The sequence below is a fragment of the Delphinus delphis genome, chromosome 11 (genome assembly GCF_949987515.2).
Source record: "Delphinus delphis chromosome 11, mDelDel1.2, whole genome shotgun sequence".
In the NCBI taxonomy this organism is placed as follows: domain Eukaryota; kingdom Metazoa; phylum Chordata; class Mammalia; order Artiodactyla; family Delphinidae; genus Delphinus; species Delphinus delphis.
In genome coordinates this window covers 74,797,872-74,825,820 of record NC_082693.1, presented here as the reverse complement: position 1 = coordinate 74,825,820, position 27,949 = coordinate 74,797,872, and the positions used below count along the sequence as shown (strand labels likewise).

The window sequence follows — 27,949 nt, the reverse complement described above, 5'->3', positions numbered from 1 at the left end:
ATGGGGATATATGTATAGCTGATCTACTCTGTTGTACAGCAGAAAGTAACACAACATTGTAAAGCAATTATACTCCAATAAAGATATCAAATAAGGAAGGAAGGAAGGGAGGGTGGAAGGAAGGAAGGATCCCAGGAGAGGTTGCACCACAGGCCCTGTCTCGGGCCTGCCAGGAAAACAGTCAAATCATGTCCCTAAAGAGGGGCAAAATGAGAAAGGTTGGTGAGCAACAGCCTTGGTGACAATGGTATCATAGTTTTACTAACAGTTTATGATTTGAAACTTGTAATGTTTAGACTGTGTCCCTATAGACTGAATGTTTCTTTCCCCCCCAAAAAATCCATATGTTAAAGCCCTAACCCCACAATGGTATTTGGAGGTGAAACCACTGGAAAGTAATTACACGTAGATGAGGTCATGAGGGCGGGGCCCTCACAATGAGATTAGTACCCTTATAAGATGAGGAAGAGACACCAGAGCTCTCTCTACACCACGTGAGGACGCAGAGAGAAGATGGTCATCGGTAAGCCAGGAGAAGAGCTCTCACCAAAACCCGACCGTGCTGGCACCCCGATCCTGGACTTCCCAGCCTCCAGATATGTGAGAAATAATACTGGTTGTTTCAGCCACCCAGTCTGTGGTATTTTACAGCAGCCCAAGGGGAGTAAGACACTCACACAACTTTTTAACCCTTGAAAAAATAATGTGAAAGTCACTCCTATACTTGATTATGGGAACACACAGTTTTCCAAGCCCTGGTTATGAACAACACTAATATGGCCAGTAACGACTGTCTCAGGCGCCCAGCTCCGGGGTGAGCTTCACTCGCATTATTTGACTCACTTGTCACAACCATCCTAAGAGGCTGCCACTATTACCACCTACTTTTTACAGGAAGGACTTGAAGCTGAGAGAGACATGGATTCACTTGGCCAAGGTCACAGGGCAGTACATGGAGCAGCTGGGATTGAAACCTCAGAGGACTTTTAATTTAGCTACAGTAGTTAAGTATCAATGTGTGTGCACCCACAGAACCTCCAAGGTAGATGTCGATAATTGGTGGCCAACTGCAGAGGCCATGTGGGCAGATTTTTAACAGAAAGAAGTGCAGTAACTACTCATAAGGCCCTCCTGGTGCTGCTGGCTGTGGTGTGTAGGTACTGTGGGGAGAACACAGTCAGTCCTTCTCCTTCCTCCTCACTCCAGAAGAGAGGAACACTCCTTCCCTCTGCCCCCAGCATGCTTGCGAGAAACGCTTCACTGTGGCTAACTCCTGACCTAGGCAGGAAAGAATCAGGCACTACTGATTTCAATTTATAAGTCTTCAATAATTGAGGCGGCAAGAATGAATTTAAAGAAAACCCGCTAGGTCTAATCCAACTGGCTTTCCCAGAAATAGAAGTGTATTTGTGGAATCTGTTTCTGTAATATCTCATTAATTTTTCAATGTTCCCAGTATACTGGGCAGACTGCAAACTGGGGCATACGCTTGTGCAAGTTTTCTTCATCGAGTGAGCTGTTTCCCACACTGTGTCAAGTTATAAATTTGGAGCTGTAAGGCACTGCAATATTAGGATTGCTTTGTTTTCTTGCAGAGCTCATTAACCACTGGCAATTAGCACCGTATCACTGCAAAAAGTGGCATCATTTGGCAAGTTCTATATCCACTACTATGAATGTGATGATACAATTTAAACTTCATGTGCCACCTGCTGTCATGAAAAGATAAAGTAGGATGAAGAGGCTCTTTAGCCATTTCTTACTTTCCTGGCTACTGGAGGCTTAATTAAAACAAAAATGACAATGCACAACACTCACCACTCCTCTCTTGGAGAAAGGCCATCTTGGCTTTTTGGATTCTGGTGGGTGAAATTAAAGAAGATATATTAGTACTTTGAGTAACTACTGACAGATCAATGGAGTGCTTTACAAAACCTGCTTTTCAAATGAGCCGAACAGAATTTGTCCTGCTTTAATTCTCCTTCTCTTGAGAATGCACAGGATGAATATTTATATTTATGCAGATGAGTAAACGAAGCGATGTTCCAACTGAAAGGCTGGTGTACTATTGCTACCTTATGGTGATATTGTCCTGCTTCAGCCTCCTTTCCCCCTCATCATTCAAGGAGAAATCTATAAAATGCAATAAAATGTTGAGTATTCTTTTAAGACAGAGTCACAGGACTTTAGGGCTGAAAGGACTTAATTTTTATACTGGAAACCACTCCAGCATATGCAACTTCAATAGCCTGACCAAACTTGAGACTCAGAGACTGCATCGGCCTGATAACCCCCAGGTGTGGTTGAGTGTAGATTCCTGAAATAGGGGCACATCAACCCATGTCACCAATCTTTAGGTTGGGGGCTTATTATCTCTACTGGCCACCATCCACATATTCCTTAGGAGTTGCTTTAAATTGAAAAGGAAGTCATTTTTCAGTAACATATTCTTTTGATGATCAGGAAGTAAAGAGATTAGATTGTGGGTTCTTGATTTTTATGTCATTTGCATCAATCTCTAATGCTACCCAGAAAAACGTGGGAATCATCTCTTAGGTTTTGGTGAGATGTTCCGATAACTCAGTACACAAAATGGATGTTTTAAAGGTTCATCTCTGTTTCTACCCGTTTATCAGGAGACTGCATAATACTTCCATCAGATGAAAGCAATTACCTGAGCAGCATTTACTAAAAATCAGTGTGCTTGAGGGACTTTTCTCATTGGAACCCTGGAATCCAACCGATTATCCTGCTCATTCTGACCACCTTTTTGACCTTTGTAAAGGGGAGATTAGGTGGAACCTCCCTCAGAGACAAATCTGCTTCACCTCTCTTAGGCTTCAAATGCCTGGTGGTAAATTATTATGTACAATTTGAACTGCAATAATTGGGATCTCTTGTCTTAGCAAATTTCTCTCCTCTGCTTTTCTAACTTCAGGGGTAATTTTAGGGCCTTGGGAAATCTTCACAAGTATTCAGAAGAAAATTTAAATTGTGTCTCTATTGAATCCCTAATCTTTTATTATCTTTATTAAATATTAAGTTTTGCTGAATCAGAATCTACATTTCAACAATATCTCTAGGTGATTCATATGCACATCAGAGCTTGAGGAGCACTGCATTAGACCATGATGGGGACATGAGAACTCTATTCTAATCTCCTGGAGAAGAGGGCTTGGAGGGATATGGTGAAGAATGCTGTGTATCTTTTATTACGTGGTATCTACTGTGATGCCAGGCACACATGCCTAGCAGAGAACTTAACAAAGAACAGCATGCAGCAATTATGACCTTGTTCCTTAGCATGCTGGTTCTCAAACTTTAGCTGGTATCAGAATCACCTGGGGGGGCTTATTAAAAAACATATTGCTGGGCCCCACCCCCAGAGTTTCTAATTCAGAAGGTGTGGCATGGGACCCCAGAATTTCCCAGGCAATGCTGAAGCTGTTAGCCTGGGACCAGTATTTGAGAAGTACTGCTTTAGTTTTTAACCAGTTTAGAGCATTTGCAAAGCATCACAGAACATGTACTAACCTCTTACGGTTAGCTGTGCTTAGAACTAGCTCTAATTTCTAGGGGCCTGTCCTTGAGTAGATCACTTAATTCCCGCTTGGTTCATTCATTTGGGCATTTGGATTGCTGTGTCATATAGGACAGTAGATGTGAAAGGGCTCTATAAAGAGTGAAGAGCTATACAGATGTTCGTTATGCTTTATTCACAGCTGCCTGTGTAATGGGTGGTTGATGCAGGCTGGTGGAGCGTATACAGGGTTAGGAGTCAGGAGTCTCGATCCCATTCCTCTGACACAAACCAGCTGGCACCACGGCTAGGCTACTTCTCCTTTCTGGGTCTCACTTGGCACATATGTGAATGAGGAAAGAGCTTGGTGGTTTTCCATGTGTGTTGTCACAGGCTATCCTGGGCTTCTAGGGATGCCTTGGAGGTAGTCTTTGGGACCTGCCCCATTTTCAAGCACTACAACTCCACCTGGATCTGTTTTATAGACTGGATTTCCAAGTAAGGATTCTTTTGTAAAAAGAGCTCTGCTAAGAACAAAACCAGTTTAAAAACTACCAGGGTGGATGATGATCTTGAAGTCTCCTTTTAGCTCTCAGAGGCTACCATCAGAATCATGGGAATGTGTCCTGAACACCACAATTGTTCTTTTCTTTCACAACTGAGTTCAAAATGCAGATTTATCCCTAAGGCTGCCTCTCTCTAATCTGCTCTAACAGTAATCTGCTGTCACTGGGCCTGCTGCCTCCACACGGTACCACCGTGGTTAGAAGATACCAGTGTGATGTTGAAGGCCAGAACAGGGTGGGGGGTGGCATTACAGCAATGACAGCGACGCTGCCCACCAGCTCAGAGAGGGCATTCTGCTCCAGGATGGTGACCGTCACTGGTGTACCTGTTCCAGGTCCTAGATGTGGGGTATATTATTTGACAAGAGGACCCTTTGAGGAAAGGTCTATACCTTATCCATCTCTGTAAGTGGAATGCCCAATACCAAGAGCGGTATTCAGCTGGTTCCAGTAACTCATGGCTGATGCTCGTCCTAATTGGTGAGACATCTGTTCTAATGTGTCAGTGCGCATGTTCTCTTAGTCATTAAATATTCTGAAAATATCCTTTGCTTATTATAACACCCATCCCATAGCAGGTATGTAATATAAGTATGGTGAATGGACAGGACCTGAATTCAGCAGCAGAAGCGGGTGGCACACGTAATCGGCAGCTCCATCTGACACCAGAAGGTCCCCGGTGAACACCTCAAGTTCAGATAAGTTGAGGACCACAGAACTCCTCCTGTGCTCGTAGAATCTGTGTTTAAGAGATGGAAGGAGAGAGCTTACAGCTTACACGCCCATGCATGGGCACTCGGAAGTGACTGCTGGCAGCCTGATTAATGCCTGCTTTTGCAGGAGGCCACTCCAGGCTCCAGGCATGGAGGGCTGTGATGACCCACACACCGCCCCATGTTTGACACCTTTTTGAGCCTTACTGACTGCTTATGATTTTGACTAATCCAAAGCAGAACAGCTCACCTGGAAGTGTCAACATAAACATACTGGATACGTTCTGACTCAGGAGGACACTAGGAGGAAGCCCTTAAACACAAGAGTCTTTGCAAATTATGAACATGGCCTCAGAGGGAACAGGATGCATGGGCATGGCCATGGCCACGACACCCCTAGATATTGGAGGCCGGTTTTTTAAAGGCAGCCCTCTTGTTTTTCCTAGAGAAAAATGAGGACTGTTGTTGGAAAAGCTTAGCAAACAGGCCTATCTACCTTCTCCTTTCTTCCACCCTATTTCATGAAACTTCCTGTCTGTTGGATGTTCAGAAAATAAATGCTTGACATCAGACACAGTGGGGAGTAGCTCCAAAGCCACTGGGCATTTGCTCTGTGATCACTAAGGAACAAAATGGGTAAGGAATGATTGCATCGAATTGTAAGGATTTTCAGAGCTTCCCCATAATAGCTGTTCAGATATTCCTCTAGTCTATTCTGAGAATGAGAGATGCAATTCCTTCTATTTACTGACCAATGTAACCTCTAAATTCTCTTTTCATCCACAAATAGCTTAGCATATAGGTTACTTTACATACAAAGGAATTTTGTAAGTCTGACTTAGCCCCTCCTGGCTTCCGATAAACACATTTTTAAAGCATCCACAGAAGCCTTCCATAATCTGGCCCAGTTACCTTCCTAATATTCTTTACTTTGCAATTTATTCTCTGGAAACAGGGAATGGATTGTAATTTCCCACGCAAAATGTTTCACACGTCAGTGACTTAGCTGGGAATGCTCTGCCCTCTCTGAACCTGTCTAACTCCTATTCATCCCATGAGATTTAGGGCCATGGATTACCTAAGTAACTTTACAGGAATTACTTAGATACAATCAGGCTCAGATTTATTCAATTAGCTGCATTTCCTGGCATTTTAAAATCTGTTTTGACTTGCCTTTCTTTTTTTTTTTAATTGGAGAATTTTAGAGTAATGTTGCAGGCACTGCTAGCTGCCCAGCCAGCATGCATGCTCTCCACTTTTATTATTATCAAAACCCTGCTTTGCTGGGGGTGGCATGTGCCGAGTTAATGCACTGACAAGCCCCGACTCCCCTGCAGCAATCTGGCCAACAAGATTTAAATGGAAGTTGCAGGGTGTGGCTTCTGGGAAAAAATTTTCAAAGGGGACAGAGGTGGCTAGCTTCTTCTTTCACCTTTTGCCCTTTGCCCTTCTTGTTGTCATGAATACGGCTTGATACCTGAAAGTATACCTGTGATCTTGCAAAGATAACAGCAGAACAGGAAAACAGAAGGAGCCTGGCAGGATGCTGACATCTATCCTGGCCTGGGCTCTGGTTATGTTATAAGAGAAACATTCTTTATTTGCTTAGGTTGTTCTAGTTTGGTTGTTACATGCAGACAAATGCTGTCTTAACTGACACAGATCTCCTCATCCTGGACTTCCTTCTCCAAGAATGTCATCTTTCAGCATTCTGCACTCTTATTTGACTTTTTCACCATCTATTTATGATGAGGTTTGTAACAAAATCATTAAAGTTACAACTTCTCACAACTCTCCCTTTCTTGTTATTTGCCAACCTGATGTCCATGGTGGTTATGAGGTTAGAGGGGCCTGAATTAGGTGGGAGTTGGAAAAGTTACAGTAATTTGAATGAGAAATACAATTCTAGTTTCTTCATTTTGCAAACAGGACATTGGAACTGATACAAAATGAATTAACAGTATACAAATCCAGCCAGGAATTTTCACAGTGTTATGCAAAAGGTATTAGATAACATAAACTTCTTCTTGGGAGCCCCAAGAAGTCCCCTGAAAAGAAATATTAGAAGCTTCCCTGTAAACTTTATACTTCTCTTGATAAAGACCCTGGAAGCATACAATGAGATTTGGTGTTTATGGGGATAGAGGGGATTGGGAAAAGTACAGTAATTTGAATGAGAAATGTAAGCTAGGTAAACTTTGGGAAAAAAGTTTACTCTTTTGAGCTTCAACTCTAGATGGTACACAATCTGATAACTATTATGAATTTGGCATGAGTCTATAAGCTATCTTTATATTCCCTGGAGACCTCAGAGAGGACATAACCAATGGTGGAGTGGAAGAATCAGTCTTCCCCGGCCTCCTCTAGGCTGGTTTATATGTTTCTCTTCCATGCTTCTACAGTTCTCTGGAGCAGTGGTTAAGAATGTGGACTCAAATTGCCTGGATTTTAATCTTAGCTGTGTGACCTTGATTGAGCAAGTAACCTCTCTGGCCGTGACTGCCATCTGTGAAATGTAGACAATAATCATATCTACTTCCTGTGTGAGGATCAACTGATCAACATAAAGCGCTTAGATCCATGTCTGGAATTTAGTAAGCTGTCAATAAATGTGATTAGGTTGGTTGTTGAATATAGTATAATATGTTCTATTTGTCTGTTTATTCCACTAGACTGCTATCTCCTTCCTTGCAAGAAGCATGTCTTATAATTTGTGTTGGTGGGTGCCCATTTAGTACTCAATCCATTGTTACTGATGAACACGAATGAATAAAAGACTCTTTTGATGTTGTCCTCCCTCGAGGAAAGTACCTTACTTTATAAGGTAGTTTTGCAGATTCATGTCTTATCTCCTCTCCTTTTATCCTAAGTTCCTACCTCCTGGTCTAAATCCCTGTGTTTAGTAAAGGCTCAATAAATATTTGTTCAGTAAATGAATAATAACCAAACCTGTACACACTGAGTCATCCATTGCTCTACTTTCCTGACATGATCTCCTGCAGAATGTGTACTCCACTAATAGCTAGCTACTCACTGTTCTTTAAACTCACCCTGCACTTCATGCCTCCATGCCTTGGCTCAGGTAGTTTCCATCTGCCTGCCTATCTCCACTGAGCCTGACACACTCATATTCATCTCTAAATTCCCACTTAGATGCTATCCCTCCAGAAGTCTTTTCTGATCTGCTCAGAGAGAGCCAATTCTCTCCCTCCCTACTCCCACCCTGCCTCTTTATAATGATTTCATTGAAGGCTCATGCTGTGTCTTATATATCATAGAGTCTAAGCACCAAGTATAGAACCTGACATAGAATAGGTAATCAAATAAGCTTGTTGAATGAATAACTATGTTGACCTACAGGATGATATCCAGATAGTCCTCAAATGAATTTGCTTTTCCATTCTGGATCATAATTGTATAATTATATGCATATACAATACACAAAGTGCAATCTGAGTCTCCCCCACAGACTTTAAAGGTGATTAAGTTACCCCTATCCATTTCTTCCTTGTCTGGGCTACCTTCTGACATAAGGCATCCATTTGGGAGCACATAGGGCAGGTTTTGGAGTTCCATGTGCACATATGGAGCATAGGGAAGACAACTAGCTTGCATAGTGCTTGAGCCATGACCTTGGCTTTGTTGCCTTGGTGTTCAAAACCCAGTGATGCTCACTCTGGAAAGGGGGGCATGCCCCTGGGAAGGCATAACAGAAGCTCTGATGACATTCTTATGTTCATCAGAAGAGGGCACTGGTTAATAAAAATATCAAGAATTACAGTTATAACCAGAGACTTAGGAAAACAACAAGAAAGAACATCTGCACATACTAACATGAAGAGACATGAATTGGTACAGAAAACATGCCCGTGCATCACCCATGCCTGGCAGCCGACTAGATTTCTGGGCACTCTGCACAGGATCCCATGCCTGTGTCAGCCAGGGTTGCTCATCATTGGATGAGTGATATTAATGCAAACAGTTGCAGTGAATTCAGAATGACTTTGCATTTAGTCTCTTGAGGGGAGAGGTGTTGGTGGTTCCCAATTGGTATTTTATTTTTGCTATTCTAAAAGGACTGCTTCTCGTAAGACATGGCATGCACACAGGGTCACTGTATCCAGTTCTGGATTGATTGTCCACTGGAAGCAATCACTAATAAATTCAGACTTTTTATCTCCCTCCCCCAAACAAAATGGTATGTGCATGGGGTCATGGCATCCTGTGTGAAGAGGGTGGGGAAGAGAATTTTTTGGTACCTAATTTCCTCAGAGGGAGATTACACTAAGGAATGAGCTGATAATAACTGCAAAATGTTTGGGGTGTGGCTGGCAGGCCACTGTCACTGTGTAACTACAGTATAGCTTCTTGCTACCCTTTGTTTGAAAAAGTACACTAAACAAATATCCATGAGAAACACTTTTTTTGTTGTTGTTTTTGGTTCAATGCTTGGCTGTTCTGATTCTTTGTTTCAGGACAAAATTCTGGACCCAAGAGGTTGTATAACTAACTGGGTGCCTGACCCAGACTTCGCAGCCCTCTCGGGCTTGCCAGCCACCCCACTCCCCACAAACCCAAACGCAACCACACTTTCACTAACCCTAAGCTGCGCTGCCCCAGGCCGGTCAGATCTGAAGGGACTAGTCCCATGGTTGCTGGAATAATCTTGTCTCCTTTCTGGTACCAGGATTTCTCCTTTTTCTGTCTTCTGCTGAAGATCTGAAGGTCCACGGTGTGGGCTGGGACGGCAACAATTTAGAGAATCCAGAGAATGCTCCCCCCTCCCTCAGCTGAGCAGGCCATACACTCACGCATCACACTCAGGAATGAGCTTGTGCTCACGTGTTGGTGCCAGAAAAGTTTCTGGTGGGGGAAATGTGTCCCCCAGTAGATATCAAATACATACACTTTGTAAAGAACAGATTGGTCACGGTGAATATTATTCTAACTTAAAATCAGCTGGCACTTCCTGAGCATGGGCTTTTACTAGAAATTCTGTTAAGAGCTTTACATGCATTATCATATTGATTTTCACAAGTACTTATGAAGTGGAAATTACTGTTCTCATTATAGAGCTGAGGAAACTGAAGCTCAGAAGGACAGGAACTCACTTAAGGTCTCATTGTTAGTGAACAGCAGAGCAAGAATTCAATTCAAATACCCAAGTCTGACTCCAAAAAGACTTGTAAATGGAAGGAGAGAAAAAGATACTACAAACCATTTCAAAGCACTAAGCGTTTTTAAAAATTGATATAATGGTAGTTATTACTTTAGATAAAAAGGGTGTGTTGTGGGTTGAATGGAAAAACCTCTGCCCCCGCCCTCCCCAATATATGTCCATCTCTTCACTCCTGGAGCCTGTGAATGTGATCTTATTTGTAAAAGGAGTCTTTGCAGATGTAATTAAATAAAAGATCTCGAGATGAGGTTATTTTGGATTATCTGAGTGGGCTCTAAATCCCAGGACCTGCGTACTTATAAGAGATACTTAGAGAAGAGACACAAAAAGGAGAGAAGGCCATGTGAAGACAGAGGCAGAGATTAAAGTAATGCAGCCATAGCCCAGGAACGCCTGCACGAGAAGCAAGAAAAGGTCCTCCCCTACAGCTTTGAGAGGGAGGGTGGCTCTGCTGACACCTTGATTTTGGACTTGTGGCTCCCAGAATTCTCAGAGCATAAATTTCTGTTGTTTTTAAGCCACCAGTTACTGGTAATTTATTACGACAGCCACAGGAGACGAGTGAAGGGGGCAATGCAATTGAATGGCAAGGGCACCTGACTTAGGATTGTGATTCCCAACTCTGACCTTCATTACGTGTGACCTTGGCATGTCGCTTCCCAGGGCCTCAGTTTCCTTATGTGGAAAACAACTTTGAGTGAGACCCTTTCCATCCCTCATGATCTATGAATCAAGGGTTTAGGTTTGCTCTTTTCTTCCCTGCCAGTGGGTGGGGCAGTAATTATGTGATGACCTTTATCTTGGCAGAAATGTATGAAGATGAATAATTAAAGCTCCTCCTTCAGAAATATGACAAATATATCATTTGCATTTTTTTTAAAAACAGATTCCTTGGGTTTAACATACACCCACCACACTAGGTATAAGATAAATAACCTATTGTATAGCACAGGGAACTCTACTCTATATTCTGTGATAACCTATATGAGAAGAGAATCTGAAAAAGGATGAATATATGTATATGTATAACTGAATCACTTTGCTGTACACCTGAAACAAAATATTGTAAATCAACCATACTCCAATAAAATTAAAAAATAAAAAAAATTGCAAGTAAAAAAAAAAAATTCCTTCTGTACAGGGGGCTTAAGCCAAGGACTACTGGCTCTAACTCCCAGGTGCAAATTTTAAAGGAAAATAACAAAGATACTAGAGAATATGGGGAGGGAGGTTTGCAACTGCCCTTAGTGATATGTGTGTCTTAATGGAGTAAAAATCTTATTGAAGGTACTAGTGTTTAGATAAGGCACAGCCTAATCCTTCCCCTCTGCTGTGAATGTTGCCCAATGGTTTTTTTTTACCTTAATAAAAAGTACAATTGAGTTTTTTATTCTAATATTTTTTCAATTTCACTGTTGTAGACTGACAATAGTAAGATAACCCAAAGGTTTTTTTATCAGGCAAGCTTATCAGGCCTCATTCCTTGTCTGATAGTGAAATTCGTGGTAAATATACCTTTTCTAGCAGGCGGTTTTCCAGTAACTGTGTGACTAGAAAAAGTAGGTGTTCTATTTTAGGAACCATAGTGTTCTACCCTATGGTAGAGATATAGTGCAAATGGGAATGCTTGCTTATAACTGAGTTGATTATACAGGAAGAGCCAATTAAGAATCAGTAACAATCTTTTAAAAAAAATCCCTTTTAAGAAATAATCAACAGAGAAATGACAACTCGACTGCCACTTTAAGGAACTGTAGCTTTCTTGGTTAAATCTGGGAAATATTTTTTCATTATGAGTCTCACAAGATTGTTAGGAACTTTCCTTTGATTATAATTTCCCATTTTCTACCAAAATGTTCCATTTGCTGAAAATCCAACGGAGAAGGGAGAATGAATGGGGAGCCTCTAGCTTACTGTCCAAGGTCTGGCACAGGGCGGACACTTGGAGTGAACAAATGGAACCCTTCCTGACACAGTTTGAACACAGAAACAGAGACAGTCTTTGGAGTTCCAACTGCATGGAAAACACACCATGCTGTGACATTTTGGGCTCAATCAGTAATGGTTATTAAACACACACGTGTTCAGAGCACCAGGGTAGCTGCTGATACTGGTAACTTTCTAGAACTCTTGCCGTCTTTTGAGGCTACTGCCTTTTCTGGACAAGGGTCAAAATACTACCCAGTGGGATCAAACCATACTTGTACAAATCCCCAGCAACCCAATGTACACTCAAGAGATGAACACAAAACAGATTAGGAAGATGGGGGAGGTTGTAAAGAGCTAGAGAGAGATAAACAAATAGCTGGAGGAGAAAATTTCCAAAAAGGGATCATACAATTTCCCCTACGAGGCTTGACCTAACCTAACTAACCAACAAACGCACTTCCTTTCTTCTTCCCTAAACTTTCACTGAACATCTACTATGTGCTGGGTAGTGTTCTAGACACTAGGGATACAGCAATGAACAAAACAGGCACAACTCCTGCTGTCATGGAGTTTACATTCTGGGGGAGCTGATGCCAGTGCAAGAATAACACATGGTTCCTGATGTGAAAGGAAGCTGCCGGTTCCCACTCTAGCCTCCAGCCATGCCCGGATCAAGAAGGCTTCCCTGATGCCCTGAGGCTGCAAGCTCCTCTTCCGACTAACAGTATTCATGTATCTCATCACAAGGGAAAAAACTGTAATTCTGTGTGGTGATGGATGTTAACTTATTGTGGTGATCATTTTGCAATGTATACATATTTCAGATCATTATGCTGTACCCCTTAAACTTATATGATGTTCTATGTCAATTATATCTCAATACAATTGGAGGAAAAAAGAAAGCAACACAATAAAATATGATGCTGTGGAGGGCTGAGATTTAAATAAAGCAAGCAAGCAAACAAAATAACCAATATGCCATCTATTAATCATTAGTTAGTAACTTTCTAATAAGCTTTTAAGCTCAACAGTTGAGACAGGGCCTTCTCCCCCTATGGTGTTACTTAGAGTTTACAGACAGTGCTAGCTGCACAACAGGTTTTAGGTAAAAGTCTGGGGAGGACTTAACATTGTATTGAATCTAACATTTAGACACATTAGATGAGCGTCCTGTGATCGATCATTTCACTCTGGGGTCAGAATATTTTAGAAAGAATAAGTCAGTGACTTGCATACAGGAAGTGCTAAATGAATGAATGAATGAAGGTTTCTTAAAAAGGTAACATTTAAGTTACACTATTTATCATATCAAAAGCCTATTGGATGGGTACTACTGTTGACCCTTGAACAACACAGGTTTGAACTGAAGAGGTCCACTTATATGCAGATTTTTTTTTTCATGAAATACTACAGTACTACACCATCCGTGGTTGGTTGAATCCACTGGTTACTGAACCTTTAGATAAGGAAGGCAGACGTAAAGTTATATGCAAATTTTTGACTGCACAGAGGGTCAGCATCCCTAACCCCTGTGCTGCTGAAGGGTCAACTGTATCTGCATCTCCACTTCACAGATGAAAACTTTGAGGTTTTGAGTTGTTCACAGCCTTGCCCAAGGTCACGCTACTAGAGAAGTAGAGATAGAATTCAAACCCAGGGAGTTTGATTCCAGTAATTCTTAACACCATGCCGTGCTGCAACCCCCCACCCCAACCCCCCAGGATAACTCCAGATAAATGTGGCTTTGGGAAGCGCTTGACTGGCATTCAATGTTTTTGTCTGGTCTCTTCCTTGTCATTTTGTTTTCATGTTTTGGATATATTTAGGTTTTCTTTCCTATTTCTTTTGAGCACTGGAAGGTTAGTCTGTTCTCATAGATGTAATAGTATGTACCTTTCCTTTCTCAGTTTCAGGGCTGACTAAAAAGTTAGGTGAGGCAGTTTTCTGTGATTATTGATTTTAAGGGGTGCCAGGAAGGTGTCCCTACCCACAAAATCCCCCCACTCGCTTCCTGATGTTTAAAATTCCACTAACATGGCTTCACTACTTGGATTCAAGTCATGTCCTCTGTTAAAATTCAAATACATCGGGGACAGATAAGTAAACTGTAAGCCAAGCAGCCCGCCTGTCATCCTTCCACCCATCCTTTCCTTCAGTAAGTATTCTGGGGACAGACTCTAGCTGAGTAATAGCTGCTGAGATGAAGGGTAGATAAGTGGTCTCTGCCCTCAGGAAGATCTTGTTTCTGAAAGGAGACAGATGTGAGAGAAATACAATACAGTGTTTTAGGTACTGTGATGGAGGCATTTATGAGGTGTAGGGAGACCCAAAAGGGATAAATACACTGCTCTACTTGGAAAGATGAGTGTAGATATGCCTTAAGCCTGAAGTCCTTCACACTTTAGTAAGAATGATTTGTACAGACTGTTTTCCAGGAGGCATAGTTTGGTGATAGGAGAAAAAAGTTTAGAATGAGTGATAATTCACTGGAATGTTATATATAGGCAGAGGGAACAACAATAAGAAAAAAAGTCCACAAAGAAAAACCTGGAATCAAAGTCAACACTGAGCTGATTTCAGAAATGAGAGGAGATTGGGCCCTTCTCATTTATATAAGCCTGCCCAATTGTCAGGCCATGTGTTAAAACACTATATTAAAAGAAAAAATTTTGCAAAAGGGCTACAAGGAAAAAAAAAAGTTGCTGTGATTGACTGACAGCCACAGAGGCAAGCATTTCTTAACTGAACATACCAGGGTCAGCAAACCTTCTCTATAAAGTGCCACAGAGTAAATATTTTAGGCTTTGTGAGCCATATGGTCTCTGTAGTGGCTACTCAATTCTGTGGTTGCAGTGCGAAAGCAGCCACGGACAGTATTTAAATGAATAGATGTGGCTGTGGTCCAACACAACTTTATTTACAAAATCAGGTAGTGGGCCGAATTTGGGCCATAGGCTATATAGTCTGCTAGCCCCTGGTTTATACCATCTCATAGGCATATTAAAGGCCTAAGTTAAATAAGTTTAAGTATGTTTTAAATAAAGTTTAAATAAGTTTTTGAGGTGAGTGCCCCAGCTCCTCAATGGACATCAGGGCCTCGTGCAGAGCCCTTTACCTTACACTATCTGACTACAAGGCCTGGGAAATAGCCACCTGCAGGAAGAAGCCCTTTGAACAAATGACTGCTGAAAAGACTGTAGTGACAGGAAGGAGAGAGAGAAAGGGAGGGAGCAAAAGACAGGCAGACAGAGGATCTTTGTGCCAAAGACGGTTAGCTGTTTACCAAAAATTCATGCTTCTGGTGAACTTTTGATTAAAAAAGTATAGATTGAGTGGTCTGCAGCTGATGCAAAATTACTTCTTTTTAGCAGTAATGCATGAATGTTTATTAAGCATATTGTTTATAGTTACTTAGCCTTTCATTTATTCATTCAATAAACATTGCCTACTACATGCCAAGTATTGTACTAAGTCCTGAAAAAAACAATACTGAATAATTCAGGGTCATTACCAGATACCAAGATGTCTAAATTACTTCCCCTCTGATTCCCTGTTGTGATTTTCTGTAACCTTCCACTATTTTGTAGTATGTGATTGTGACATGCTGAACCTCACAGAACTTCTTAAGGCCTCAAGCCCTCTGACCAAGTTTTCCCTTTGCATCTTTTAAGACTATTTCTGTTATTGCCTCACAAAGATTCTGCAGGTCAATAAAAATTACCTGCATGTCATCTTTTGTAAATGGCTTGGTGTGTCCCATCAGTTAGCCTTTATATCTGCTAACTCCATCTTACACACAAAGCTGGACAGACTTTACCTGCTCTAGGAAGTATTCCTTGATCAAAGACTCTCATATATATATATATATATATATATATATATATATATATATCTCTCCATCCATGATGCTTTCTCTAGTCAACTATCCACTCAAAATATCCACTCAGATGTTCCATAGGTCCTCAAATTCAACATGTTCAAACTTACACCACACTTACCCATATCCTTCTCCCTTCCAAGGTTACCTAGATCAGAGAATGGAACCATTTGCCACCTAACAGTGGAAGCCATAAGCTCGGAAGTCCTTCTTGACAACTTCCTTCCCCTCTCCCCCGATGGTCTACTATTCACAAAGTCTAGGTGATGGTATCTCCTGAACCGAGATACTTCCTTCTAACTCCACTGCCTTCATCAGAGCCTAACCTACCAACCTCTCATACCTGAACATTCTAATTGTTCTGCTGGAATCCACTCTCATCTAACTCTCATGTCTACCCTGTATCTATATGATCATATCAATCCATTCAGTGGTTTCACACTGTTCTTAGGGTAAAGAACAAAATTCCTAAACACCCTATTAGACTCTGCATGATTGACTCTAAACAACATCATCTTTTTCTGACACTACTCTCTTTTTCACTTTCTCTGACACATCTGAATTAGGTGTCATTTTAGAGCTTTATTCTGGTTCACACCTGTGGAAGATTTCCATTAAAGGACCCTTTCTTCACCAACCCTTGCATCCAAACACTTTGCCATATAATACTTAAATGTTCTCCCACTGCTGGTGACATAATTTTTTACCCTTGAGTTCAGCCACGTGACTTGCTTTGGCCTGTAGAATTAGACAAGGTACAGAGCCCAGGGTCCAAGAGGCCTTGCATGTTTCCATTTATCCTCTTGAACCTCTCCCCTCACCACAAGAACATGCCCCGTGTAGAAATTTGGTTCCATGAAAAGGATGAGGGACATGTGGAGTGAACTACCTAGCTGAGCGCAGCCTAGATCAACTGATCCTCAATGGACACACAGATTTATAAGAAACAATACCTGGTTGTTGTTTTAAGCCACTGAGGTTTGGGGTGGTTTGTTATATAGCAATAGCTAGCCGATATACTAACACAATACTTTGTATTTGTCTATGGCTTTGTAAATATCCTCTACCTTAGCTGACATTTAGGTCAACTAGAAAGTAAACAAAGACTGCATAGATGGATCTCATCCTTCCTACTACGAACAGCAAACTTGCTTGAGGATTTGAGGTCCAGTAATAAAACAACAGCTAATTTCCTGAGGATTCCTCCATGACTTTCCAAATGAACTGAGGGCTTTCCCACCAATCCTACAAATTGGGTGGATGTAATTGGGCTTGAATCTTTCCCTTACTGCCACAGAAGCTCTTCATCCCTGAAAGAAATGGAAAATCCACTGCCACAGCTGGGGGACCAAGCTGAAAGTTCAGAGCTGGTTTCTGAAGTGACACAATCTACCTGCATTCTAGATAAAAGCACAGTCTGTCATAACAGGCATTTTAAAGGTCATCCTAGATTTAAACAGCACATCTTGTTCCTTTTATCCTTGTCCTCTGAATTTCTCTTTGAAAAGTTGTTGAATGTTTCTGGCCTTTACATTTTCTCTTCCTGACAAAACCTATTACTGGTGGATGTTAATTAAGCCACAGGACCAAGTCATTGACAATTCAAAATGAAAACCATGCTCACCTGTGGCTGTTATACCCTGCCCCAAAAGCCACAGCAAAAGGCTGGGCGCTTAAAGGAGACTCTTGAAATTAAGACTCTCTCACCCATAATATGAAGAGTGACTTGAGGGATGTAAAACAAACTGCCCTGATTAATACACCATCAGGTTTGCTACGTCAGAACAGAAGTAAAAGACGTAAAAGTAAACAGTCAACAGACTTCATAGCACTAGAGAAAATAAAGACACACATACCTGGACTGATGCAATTCTTCTCTCTGAAATAAATTTTAAAAATGCATGTTTTAGTCGTGCTCAAACCCACCCAAAATTCCAAAGCAGACATCTTGAAGGGAGAGGTCATTAACTTTCCTAGCTAAAATGTTTTGGAATTTTTCTTTTCAGGGGGAGAACGTTAGAACATTAGAAATTTAAGTAGTTTGCTCCTTCTGCCCTTTTAAACCAGCCACGCCAGGTGGTCTTCACATAGCGTGGCTATGCAAGAGGGCCACCTTTACTATCTAACGACTGACAGACAATCTCTAGCCTGGGTTCCTTCTTAAAGTGCCTTCAAGTATATTGAAGAAGAAAGTGAGCTCGACCTCCACGCTCCTTCCTCAAACTGCTGCACCCCTTTTACTTGACAGCCAACTGTCCTAAACACTGTGCGTCCCCCCAGCCGTCTCCCAACACAGCACCCCACCCCGCGACCGGGCAATATGGCAACCTCGAGACCTACTATGCTTTGCATCCACCAAATGAGAGGCAGGACGCTTAGAACTGTGTTACCTGAGGCCTGGGGAGCTGTGGGGCGCGGCTGGGTGCTGGCTGGCCTCCACTCCGTGGAAGGGAGGCCTGAGGAAGTGACCCCTCGTTGAGGGGCTGAGGCACGGGAAGGGCAAGCTCATCACTGGGCGCCATTTGGAGCTCAAACGAGTCGGCTGCGTTGAGTGCCCTTTCGGGGTCCGGAGGCAATCTTGAGTGGAGTCTCAGGGGCCACAGGGAGTGCGAAGACTCCTCTGGGCTTCCAAATAGCCCGCTGGAAAAGCAATGCGAGGAGCCGGAAGTCTCCCTGCAGCTGCCCCCAGGCGGGCCCTTTAAAGGCCGCCGGCTGAGGCGGCGCATGCGCAGTGCGGTGCGCAGCCCGCGCACACTCTCGCAGCTGCGGCCCCTTAACCTCCTCAGTCTGGGCGAGGTGGAGACGCGGCCCGGGGCTTGCCGGTCAAAGTGGAGAAGTTTCCCCTGGTTCTGACAGTGCTTCTTGGACAGGCTTTCCAGGGGGGGTCGAGGAGAGGGCCCGCAGTCTGGGCGCTGCACCTCTGGGAAGGATGGCTCCGTCTTCTCCACGCCACTAAGAGGCCCGGTTGCTGGAAGCTTCCAGGGGACGCCGTCAGAGTTGCTGTTCTCCCGCCCACACTGAGGTTGTTCCAGTTCCGCCTTCAGGTGCCTCTCTTCCTCGGGTGTGTCTTCGTCCTTTTCCAGAGGATAACTGCAAGCAGGTGGCTGCATCTTTAATGAGGAAGAGCAGAGGCCCGGTTGCTGGAAGCTTCCAGGGGACGCCGTCAGAGTTGCTGTTCTCCCGACTGCACTGAGGTTGTTCCAGTTCCGCCTTCAGGTGCCTCTCTTCCTCGGGTGTGTCTTCGTCCTTTTCCAGAGGATAACTGCAAGCAGGTGGCTGCGTCTTTAATGAGGAAGAGCAGAGGCCCGGTTGCTGGAAGCTTCCAGGGGACGCCGTCAGAGTTGCTGTTCTCCCGACTGCACTGAGGTTGTTCCAGTTCCGCCTTCAGGTGCCTCTCTTCCTCGGGTGTGTCTTCGTCCTTTTCCAGAGGATAACTGCAAGCAGGTGGCTGCATCTTTAATGAGGAAGAGCAGAGTGCGGAATCTGTTGCAAACAAGGAGACGGAGGTGAGAAAAAAGGTGTCTGAAATTTCACATAAAAACTTATAATTCACCAGAGCAGATAGGGAATGCCCAGTTAACATTAGTATCTGTTATGTTTTGTAGATAATTAACATAAGTGAGTCCAGTTCCCCCCGCCCCCCGACTAAATTGTTTACGTATTGAAATTTGTTTATGTTACCGAATTAAGTCGTTTGGATCTTGCTTTGTGCCTCGATGGGGGAGAGTTCTTTTTTCCATTGGGGTTCGAGTAGGTGAATACGAACCCCATGCAGAGATGGACACAGTGCAAGCTTTACTTAGTGGCCAAAGAATGGAGAAGCGGGAACCGCGTTTGCAGACCAACCTCTCGCCCACGTGGCGAGAGCGATTTAAAGAGTAAAGACAAGGGAGGAGGAATGAGGCTAATTTATGGGGAGGCTTATGCGTTAGTCTACCAGGCAGGGGCAGGGCTTTGTCCGAGGGAGTGGGGTGCCACCCCCTTTTTATCCTTTTTTTGTCCTTAATGTCTGGTCCTGGCCACCGGTAGGTGTGTCACATAATATGTTAATATAGTAAAATCAATGTATAATGAGACTTAGGATCTGTTGGGCGTCAGATTCATGCCATCTTAGTCCCAGCTGGTTTCATCTGTTTTCTTTGTTCGTAGCTTTCTTATCTCTGGACCCTTTAACTTAAAGATTTGTGTTCACTCCTGCTAAAGGTGGGGTGGGGGGCATTTGGCAGGTTTTGAGCAAGGACACTTCTGCTAACTGTGGAGGTTGATGGGTTCTGATTAAAGACCTGGAACAGCTCTGGCAACATTTACCGGTTACTTAATATCCCTTCCAGTTCAAACAAAAAAGCTTTTAAAAACCTTGGTGATCTAAGAGATTTCTTGGAAGCCACAAAGCTCATCACCTTTTGATTATTCCATTTTAAGAGAATCAAATATACATTCAATTTCCCTTACATTCTGCATTTACATATGTATGAATATGTGTATATGTGCTTTGGAGTATTCCAGGGATATAAGGATGAGAGAACAATAAAAATGAGAACCCCTTCCCTCAAGGTTTAAATTACAGAATGAGACATAATTTCAAAGATAGTGATGCAAAGTATTTGGCAAGAGACATTTTAGATTTTCTCCGTCCCCGTGTTCTGGAAAAATAACTCACCAGTTTGAAAAGAAAAACTGCGATGTCACACAGATGCCCTGCTTCTTGTGATTAGAGGTGCTTTCTATGATTCACTAATGCAGAATTACCTCCCAATTAAGCTCTTCTCATGTTCAAGCAAATCTGATTCTCCCATGGTGTAAATATGTTCATGGTGACATGGAAATGACTTACTGCTATTCCGTTATTTTGTAGTTTTCCATTTGAAGAAAGTAGTTGCCTGTGAGAAAGCATCAGTCCTTACCCATCCTATCAACTATTGCATAAGAGGCAACTCCTGATTATTTACAGGTCTGGTGTGGGACTGTGGAGCAAATACTAACCGTTTTGCCTTGCCATGGGCAACGTAGGAGGTGGTTTCAGGCTGCACATGGCTTGTTGGTGGATGGAACATCAGTAGTTGACCACATATTCTGAGATCTCCAGTAATAACTGCAGCAAGTCTATAATTCTTTTTTTTTTGGCCATGCTGTGCAGCTTGCGGGATCTCAGTTCCCCGACCAGGGTTTGAACCCAGGTCACAACAGTGAAAGCCCAGAGTCCTAACCACTAGACCACCAGGGAACTCCCAGCAAGTCTATAATTCTAAAGCAATCTGTAACCCTTCAGGAATGGACACATTTGGATTCCCCAATTTTAAGGATAGCTAATAATTTACTCTTTTAGTGCTGTATAATTTTAATTTCACTGACAACACTTTTGAGAATTTTTTCTACTGTGTATCATTTACATCCTCAATTTGATAATAGAGAATACTGACCACCGGAAAATTCCTGATGACCTGTCCTCCTATGTTGTGACTCATGAGACTAGATGACATACAGTATTATGGCTATTTATTGTAGTTCCATGCAGACTAATTGTTACAGGTTTTTAATAGCATATGATTATTTACCCCATACGAAATAGCCTCACACTGATGTACTCCCTAGTTTTTAGTCATTACTTCTCCTGATAGTTTTGTACTTGCCTATGGCAGATACTTTATTTCCTTTAATTTGTTTCTTCTAATCTGTTTCAGGGGTAGAAGTCCAATAACCGTGTGTCAAGAGAATTAATAGACTCTTAGATTTATTCTTATCAGTAAAGGGGAAGAGCCCAACATCATGATATTGTCATGACAATTCTGTGAGATTGATTTGAGGGACTCTGTGTTCTCTTATGTTTATACCCTGGCTCTCATCTGGTTTAAAGCCAAGTGAAACTACAAGGTACTGGACTTTAGATTGGAGAGTTGTTTAAGGAACTACTTAGATACCAACTAAAGTCAGTTCGACTCTTACTACAAAAGAAATCTGAAATTCTTAATGCTGGGTTTGCTTTAATATTTTGAGCCGAGGACTCAAATGTTACAGGACTTCACATATAGAACAAAAATGTATGAGGTACCCTTATTTTGGGGGTCAGGAGAGACAGTAATACCTACTAGGAAACTTACATTTTAGTTAAGGTGAGGTTGAACTGGTTTTGATTTTAGATTGGTAATTTCTGGCTGACACCAGCTTCACAGGAGAAGAATGAAAAGACCCATTTTGACCACTGATGAAAACAGGTGTATTAGGTCTCTTTTCAGGTCCTTTACTGGAGGGCCAGTTCCTCATTCTCCCAACAAACAAATGCCTGAGCTGAGGACTGGAGTTACAGGTACTTCCAACACGCATACACACCCAGGGGACTTTATTCCGTTCCCATTCATAGCATTGTCCAAGTTCTAGGCAGCAGCATGGTTAAAGGAGTTCAGTATGTTTACACAGGCACTTGTATAATAGTTCTATCAGAATTCTTAGTCCTCGGGTTTCCCCTCTGTTTTTGTGCCTTCTTTCTCCTCCTTAGAGGGGTTAGGACACTGCTTCAGATTTCCTTTCTAGTTGTCCTGACATAGGGTGTGGCAGTCTGTAGGTATACCCAATGGGACTCAAGGGTCATTAATATTGTTTACTGGCCAGTGTCTCATATATTGGAACCAAGGCAGTAGTAACTGCTGACATGACCCACGGCAGAACTGGAGAAACTTTAACTACAGCGGAGCTCTGGGAGGTTGTTTGATGAGAAGAGGAGCCCAACTAGAGTTAACCATCTGCTTGCTCTCTTTGCCTCACCAGCTAGCCCTGTGACCTGGGATAATCCACTCCCCTTCTGTCAGCCTCCAGGCCACACTTATGAAAGGATATTAAAGTCCCTCCCTCACAAGCTCCTTGCAGGGATAATGGCTGAGGCTCCTGGGAGGCCCTCCCTAAATGATTATCCCTGTGTATCTGGTAGGAAGCCAAAAGTTAGCAGAAGAGTTCAGGCTAACTCTTCTCCTTTATGTTCTCTAAAAGACTAAATCAATAAATGCTCATTATAAAGTAAATCCACCAGGCTTTGACCTCCCAAGCTTTAAGAAGCCAGCAGCCACCACCCACGCTGTTGGGGAAGCAATCTCAGTGTACTCGAAATTAAACCACACACATTAATGATTCACCCATTCTACTTAGGCCTGACCGAGACCAGCAAGACAGGACCAAGAGAAGCTGGTAGCAACAGGGTCTGACCAAATGAAAAGTGCAAGAGGGAAACCCAGATAGCAGCTGAACGGCCTCTAATACCTGCAAGATGGTCTGCTTCTGAAGGTGACATTGTCCAGGTGGGTCCTGACAAGGGAATCAGCAGAACCACACAGCGAGCTGCCAGGCAAGGGTTCGGAAGAACAAGTTCCACACCTGTAACAATAAACCCTCCTGGCCGAGCACAGGCACACTTGATGGGAGCTGAAATGAGGAACTGGCCTCTCCCCTCCTTAGAGACTTTTCTAGTTATTTGTTTATGAAAAAGCCTAAGGGGAAGCGAGTTCAGAATCTAAGACCGCCTAAGAAAAAGTCAGGTGATTTGTTGCTACTGAACAAAGTGACTGATCCAATACAGAAATGAGGCAGATGTGGCTTTTTAGTTCCCCTTTAGGTGCTCAGTGATTATCACTGATAGTTCAGTGAGACAATTCTAGGTTTCTTATCTGTTTATTTTCTCCGAAGTTCTGAGAAGTCATTCCTTTCAGCCTTACTTTGCTTACATCCTAAAACATTTCATTTGGATCTATTTACTTAGTGGAATGTTTTGATAAGCATTGAATAATAGAGGAAATGATCATTGCACTTGGGAACACATTTGTGAGCATTAATTTTCAAGTAGTTAAAAGGCAGATGGAAAGGGATTTGTATCTACCAGCATTCTCATTAGAGCAGTACCCCAGAGAACCTTTATTTGGTGTCCAGGTGGAGATATGGCATACATTCCCAAGAATGTATGCAGTCTTAAAAGATATTTCTGCAGACTCTTTACAAAAACAAATTCAAACGAATTATAATTCAGTCTAATTTACTGAAGTTGTCATTGTTTAGAATCATTACAGATACTTACTGTGAAGGTTTTTTTAGGTCAGTGGTTCTCTAAGTGGGGTCCCTGGGTCAAAAGCATCAGCACCACTTGCAAACTTGTTTGAAAGGTGAATTCTTGCCCCTTCCCACCTCCTGCATCAGAATCTCTGGGGGTGGGGCCCACAGTCTACGTTTTAACAAGCCCTCCCTGATTCTTACACGTGTTAAAAATTTGAGAGCTGCTGCCTTAGGGGGGAAAAAGGTCTAATTTGTAGATGTTGGCTTTGTGATAACCCTTGCATTTGTCTTTAATCCTCTCATGTTGGTCTTATTAGAACATCGTTTACTTAGAACTTTGGAAAAATGACTCGACCTTCTCCCCTTATTGCCAATGTCACTCACTGCCAAACCCAAAACGCAGTATCAGGGCATTTCTCTATTTTGCCAGCATGGAGCCAGCATGAAATAGTCTGAGCTCCTGCCAAAGCTGTCTAGAAATGAACTGTTTCACTTTAGGAAGAAAGAAAAATGAATAAAGTATTTTAGCTTTTGGTTTGTGGAAATGAAGGTCGTACTTCATCTGCAAGTCCCCTCACGCACACGAGATTGTAAAACTGTCTCTTCTGGGGGATAATGATAATGGGATATTTGACACCCATCCCCAAATTTCCAACCTCTGGTTGTATCTTAAATAAGAAAATTAAGAGTATACAGAAAGGTCACAAAGGATTATCAGGAAAAAAAATAGTGCAACCTCTAAAGAGTAAAAGGGACAGGGAAGCATTGGATGGGGAAGGGATACCATGATGGAAAGGCGATGCTGAGGGTCAGCTTCTCCTTCAGAACCTAGGGCAACTCCTTGAAACAAAGGTGGCTGCCCTTTATCTCTAAGTGTGACACACAGATGTTCTTTCCAGTACTTCGGAGGGGGCAGCTTTTCTTATGTTTTTGCCTCCTCCTTACTTGATTGTGATAAGACTTCACTGGGGAGAAAACCACTTGGGATGTGCCCCTTACAAAGTCTAAAGCCTGACGAGCTCTTTTTGTATCATGAACACCTAGATCTGAGGCTGTAAGCTGTGGAATTCTGACTGGTCTTCCAGCTTTTTTTTTTAATTAATTTTTAAAAATTGGAGTAGAGTTGATTTACAATATTGTGTTAGTTTCTGCTGCACAGCAAAGTAAGTCAGTTATACATATACATATATTCACTCTTTTCTAGATTCTATTCCCATATAGGTCATTACCGAGTATTGAATAGAGTTCCCTGTGGTATACAGTAGGTTCTTATTAGTTATCTATTTTATAAATAGTAGTGTGTATATGTCAATCCCCATCTGCCAGTTTATCCCTCCCCCACCTTTCCCCCTTGGTAACCATAAGTTTGTTTTCTATGTCTGTGTGGCCTTCCAGCTTAAAAAAAAATCTGACATTAAAAATTAGGAGATTTTATAGAAAATTTTGGATTGCAAGGATTTTAGAAAAATTAACCATTCCGGCAACACTATATTCATATTCCCACAATTCCATATCTATATAAAAGGACTAGATTTGAGGACAGGCTCCCTGTTTCAGGTAGGACAAACAGTGACCAGTTCACCATACTCTCTGCTTCTCCCAGTCTTCCTGACACAGGCTGATGCTGGCTCTCATTTATCTTTGTGCTTGTAAAGTTTTATTTCTTGTGACAGAACCACAAAGAATGGCCCCAAAGCAGAAACAACCCCAGTGTCCATTTCAATAGAATGTCCATCATCAACAACTACATTGATATATTAAACTCTGAAAGTGAAAGAACAATTTCTCTAGTCCCAAACGTGATGTTCAGTGAAAGAAGCCAGACTGTGTGTTTCTATTTATAAGAACGACAAGAATGGGCCAAGTTAATCTGTAGTATTAGAAGTTAGAATTGGAATTTTTATCTTTGGGCAATGGCAGTGACTGTGAGTCAGGAGTGTGACTTCTGGGATGGCTTATATGTTCAATCTCCTGACCTGTGTGCTGGCACTTGGGTGTGTTGTCTTTGTGTCATTCACTGTGTGCAGTTTTCTGTTTACACACGCTTTGCTTGAATAAAAATAAGAGTGTGCCTGTGCAAACAGATTATATCCTGGTTTGCTTACTTGTTTACATGACTTGCTGGCCAATACAGGTATTCGAATTGAAAAATTTCTAAAAAAAAATTGTTTTCCTAGTGTTTGAAAAGAGGTGTGATTTTTACTTGAGCTATTTTTTAGGTTTTAGGGTTATAAAAGTCCAGTGCAACCATGTTTAAAATGATTAATTTCAATGCCTCCAGATACATCTCAATATCTTTGAGTTGTTTATTCAAGAAAGTTTTCTGGGCAGTGCATATTCTGAGCCGTTTCATATCTGCTGTAGCATATGAATGCTGGATATAGAATTCTTGCGCCACAATATTTTCTTCTAAAAGTCTGTAGACATTTTTATAAGATTTTCAGTCAGCGGTATTTGAGATAGGCAGCCAATAGAATATTTGCTCTTTAGTGGGGTACTTTAAAGATTTTTCCATGTGATGTTGTACGTATTGTTTAACTTATTAAATTTGTTTCTATATTTTTTCTTTTAAAAATTGATTTTTTAATACTTGAAGTTAGAAATGTTCAATCAGCATATGTCAAAGTGGGTTCAGTTTTGCCTAGGATCTGGTGTGTACTCTCAGTTACTTAAAATACTTTTCCCAAATAAGAATTTTTTTCTGTTACTTGACAATTCTCTCTCTTTCGGTAGTTCTCTTTCTTTGGGGGACATCTGCTATTATCTCATCTTCTCTCTACATTATTTTCATTGCTTTTACCTTCTCCCTTGTAGTTGGGGATAATTTCTTGACATCATTTACTATTTTGTTTGTTCCATTTTCTGTGGAGTGCAAACTGCATTTAACTGCTTCTATAATGACTTTAACATCCATTTTACTTTTAAGATAAAGAAGACTATTCCACTGCAATTCTTTTTTATTGTAAATGTTTCCTTTTTCATGATGACAGACTCTAGGTTCTTGAATCATGTTGAAATATGAATTATTTAGTGTGTCATAAACTGAGGTATATGAGACACTCAGCTATACACTTGTCTAAAAATTAAAGTAAAAAAAAATCCTGAATCAGATAATTTGTAATTTTTCTGTTTTTTGAAATAACTCTATTTCGAAGAAAGGTAGCTCTACTTAGTCATCTTAGAATCTTTTACATTATTCTTATGATGTGTAGACTATTTTACTGAGTTCTGTAGTTATTCTCTTTGCTATTCTTGTAGAGGGATATATTTACTTGCTTGGTGTCCAAGAAAGCATTGGACTGGGTTCTGATAATGTGTGGGTTTATGACAAGATATCTCAAGTAGAATTTGTTTGAAAGAAGAAATGAGAAAAATACAATTAAATCATCAGATTGCTTGCTCAGTGACTTTTGAGACTAAAAGGCATGGAGAAGTATCTAGAGCCACAGCTGCAGTCACAACCAGCTCTTTGTGCCATTGCACAAATGCAGGGCAGAGCAGCTCCCCAGCGTGCTCAGTCTTCTGCTTGCTGAGACTTTTGTTTATTTTGTTGTTGTTGTTGTTGTTGTTCTGCGGTACGCAGGCCTCTCACTGTTGTGGCCTCTCCCATTGCGGAGCACAGGCTCCAGACGCGCAGGCTCAGTGCCATGGCTCACAGGCCCAGCCGCTCCGCGGCCTGTGGGATCTTCTCGGACCGGGGCACGAACCCGTGTCCCCTGCATCGGCAGGCGGACTCTCAACCACTGCGCCACCAGGGAAGCCCTGCTGAGACTTTCTGCAAGAACGAAGTCTGAGGCCTTCCAACACAGAAGCTGTTATCTATCGGCTGAGGCGAGAGGATCCCAAGGGCTGGGCTTACCAGTGAGTTCTCAATGCCCTCTTTTCTGAGTCTTAGGATGGCACCAAACTCACCTCTTTAGGTTGGGGTTTCAGTAAACGTTTGTTAGTAGCCTCACTGGATCCATGACCTCTTCCCCTTTCCAAAGAGTTGTGACTTCCATTTAGGTTTTATGTGTTTCCATCATGATCTTCCATGCCCAGCTTGAAGGGTGGAACACATGGCTTCCAACCCCCTGGCTGCAAGGATTGTTTAGAAGATGGCATGTAAACTAAGCCAGTCCAATCAATGTGCCT

General features: G+C 42.1%; 1 protein-coding gene across 1 annotated transcript in view; it reads right to left on the bottom strand.

The window, feature by feature from the left end:
• PLEKHG7 (pleckstrin homology and RhoGEF domain containing G7) overlaps window positions 1–18,894 on the bottom strand; it is an 82,457-nt gene extending 63,563 nt beyond the window's left edge. Inside the window, 4 exon segments of the mRNA XM_060025986.1 lie at window positions 1,819–1,859; window positions 4,698–4,825; window positions 17,641–17,663; window positions 18,175–18,894. Coding sequence (XP_059881969.1) covers window positions 1,819–1,859; window positions 4,698–4,825; window positions 17,641–17,663; window positions 18,175–18,894 — 912 coding nt within the window.
• Between the last annotated feature and the right edge of the window lie 9,055 nt (window positions 18,895–27,949).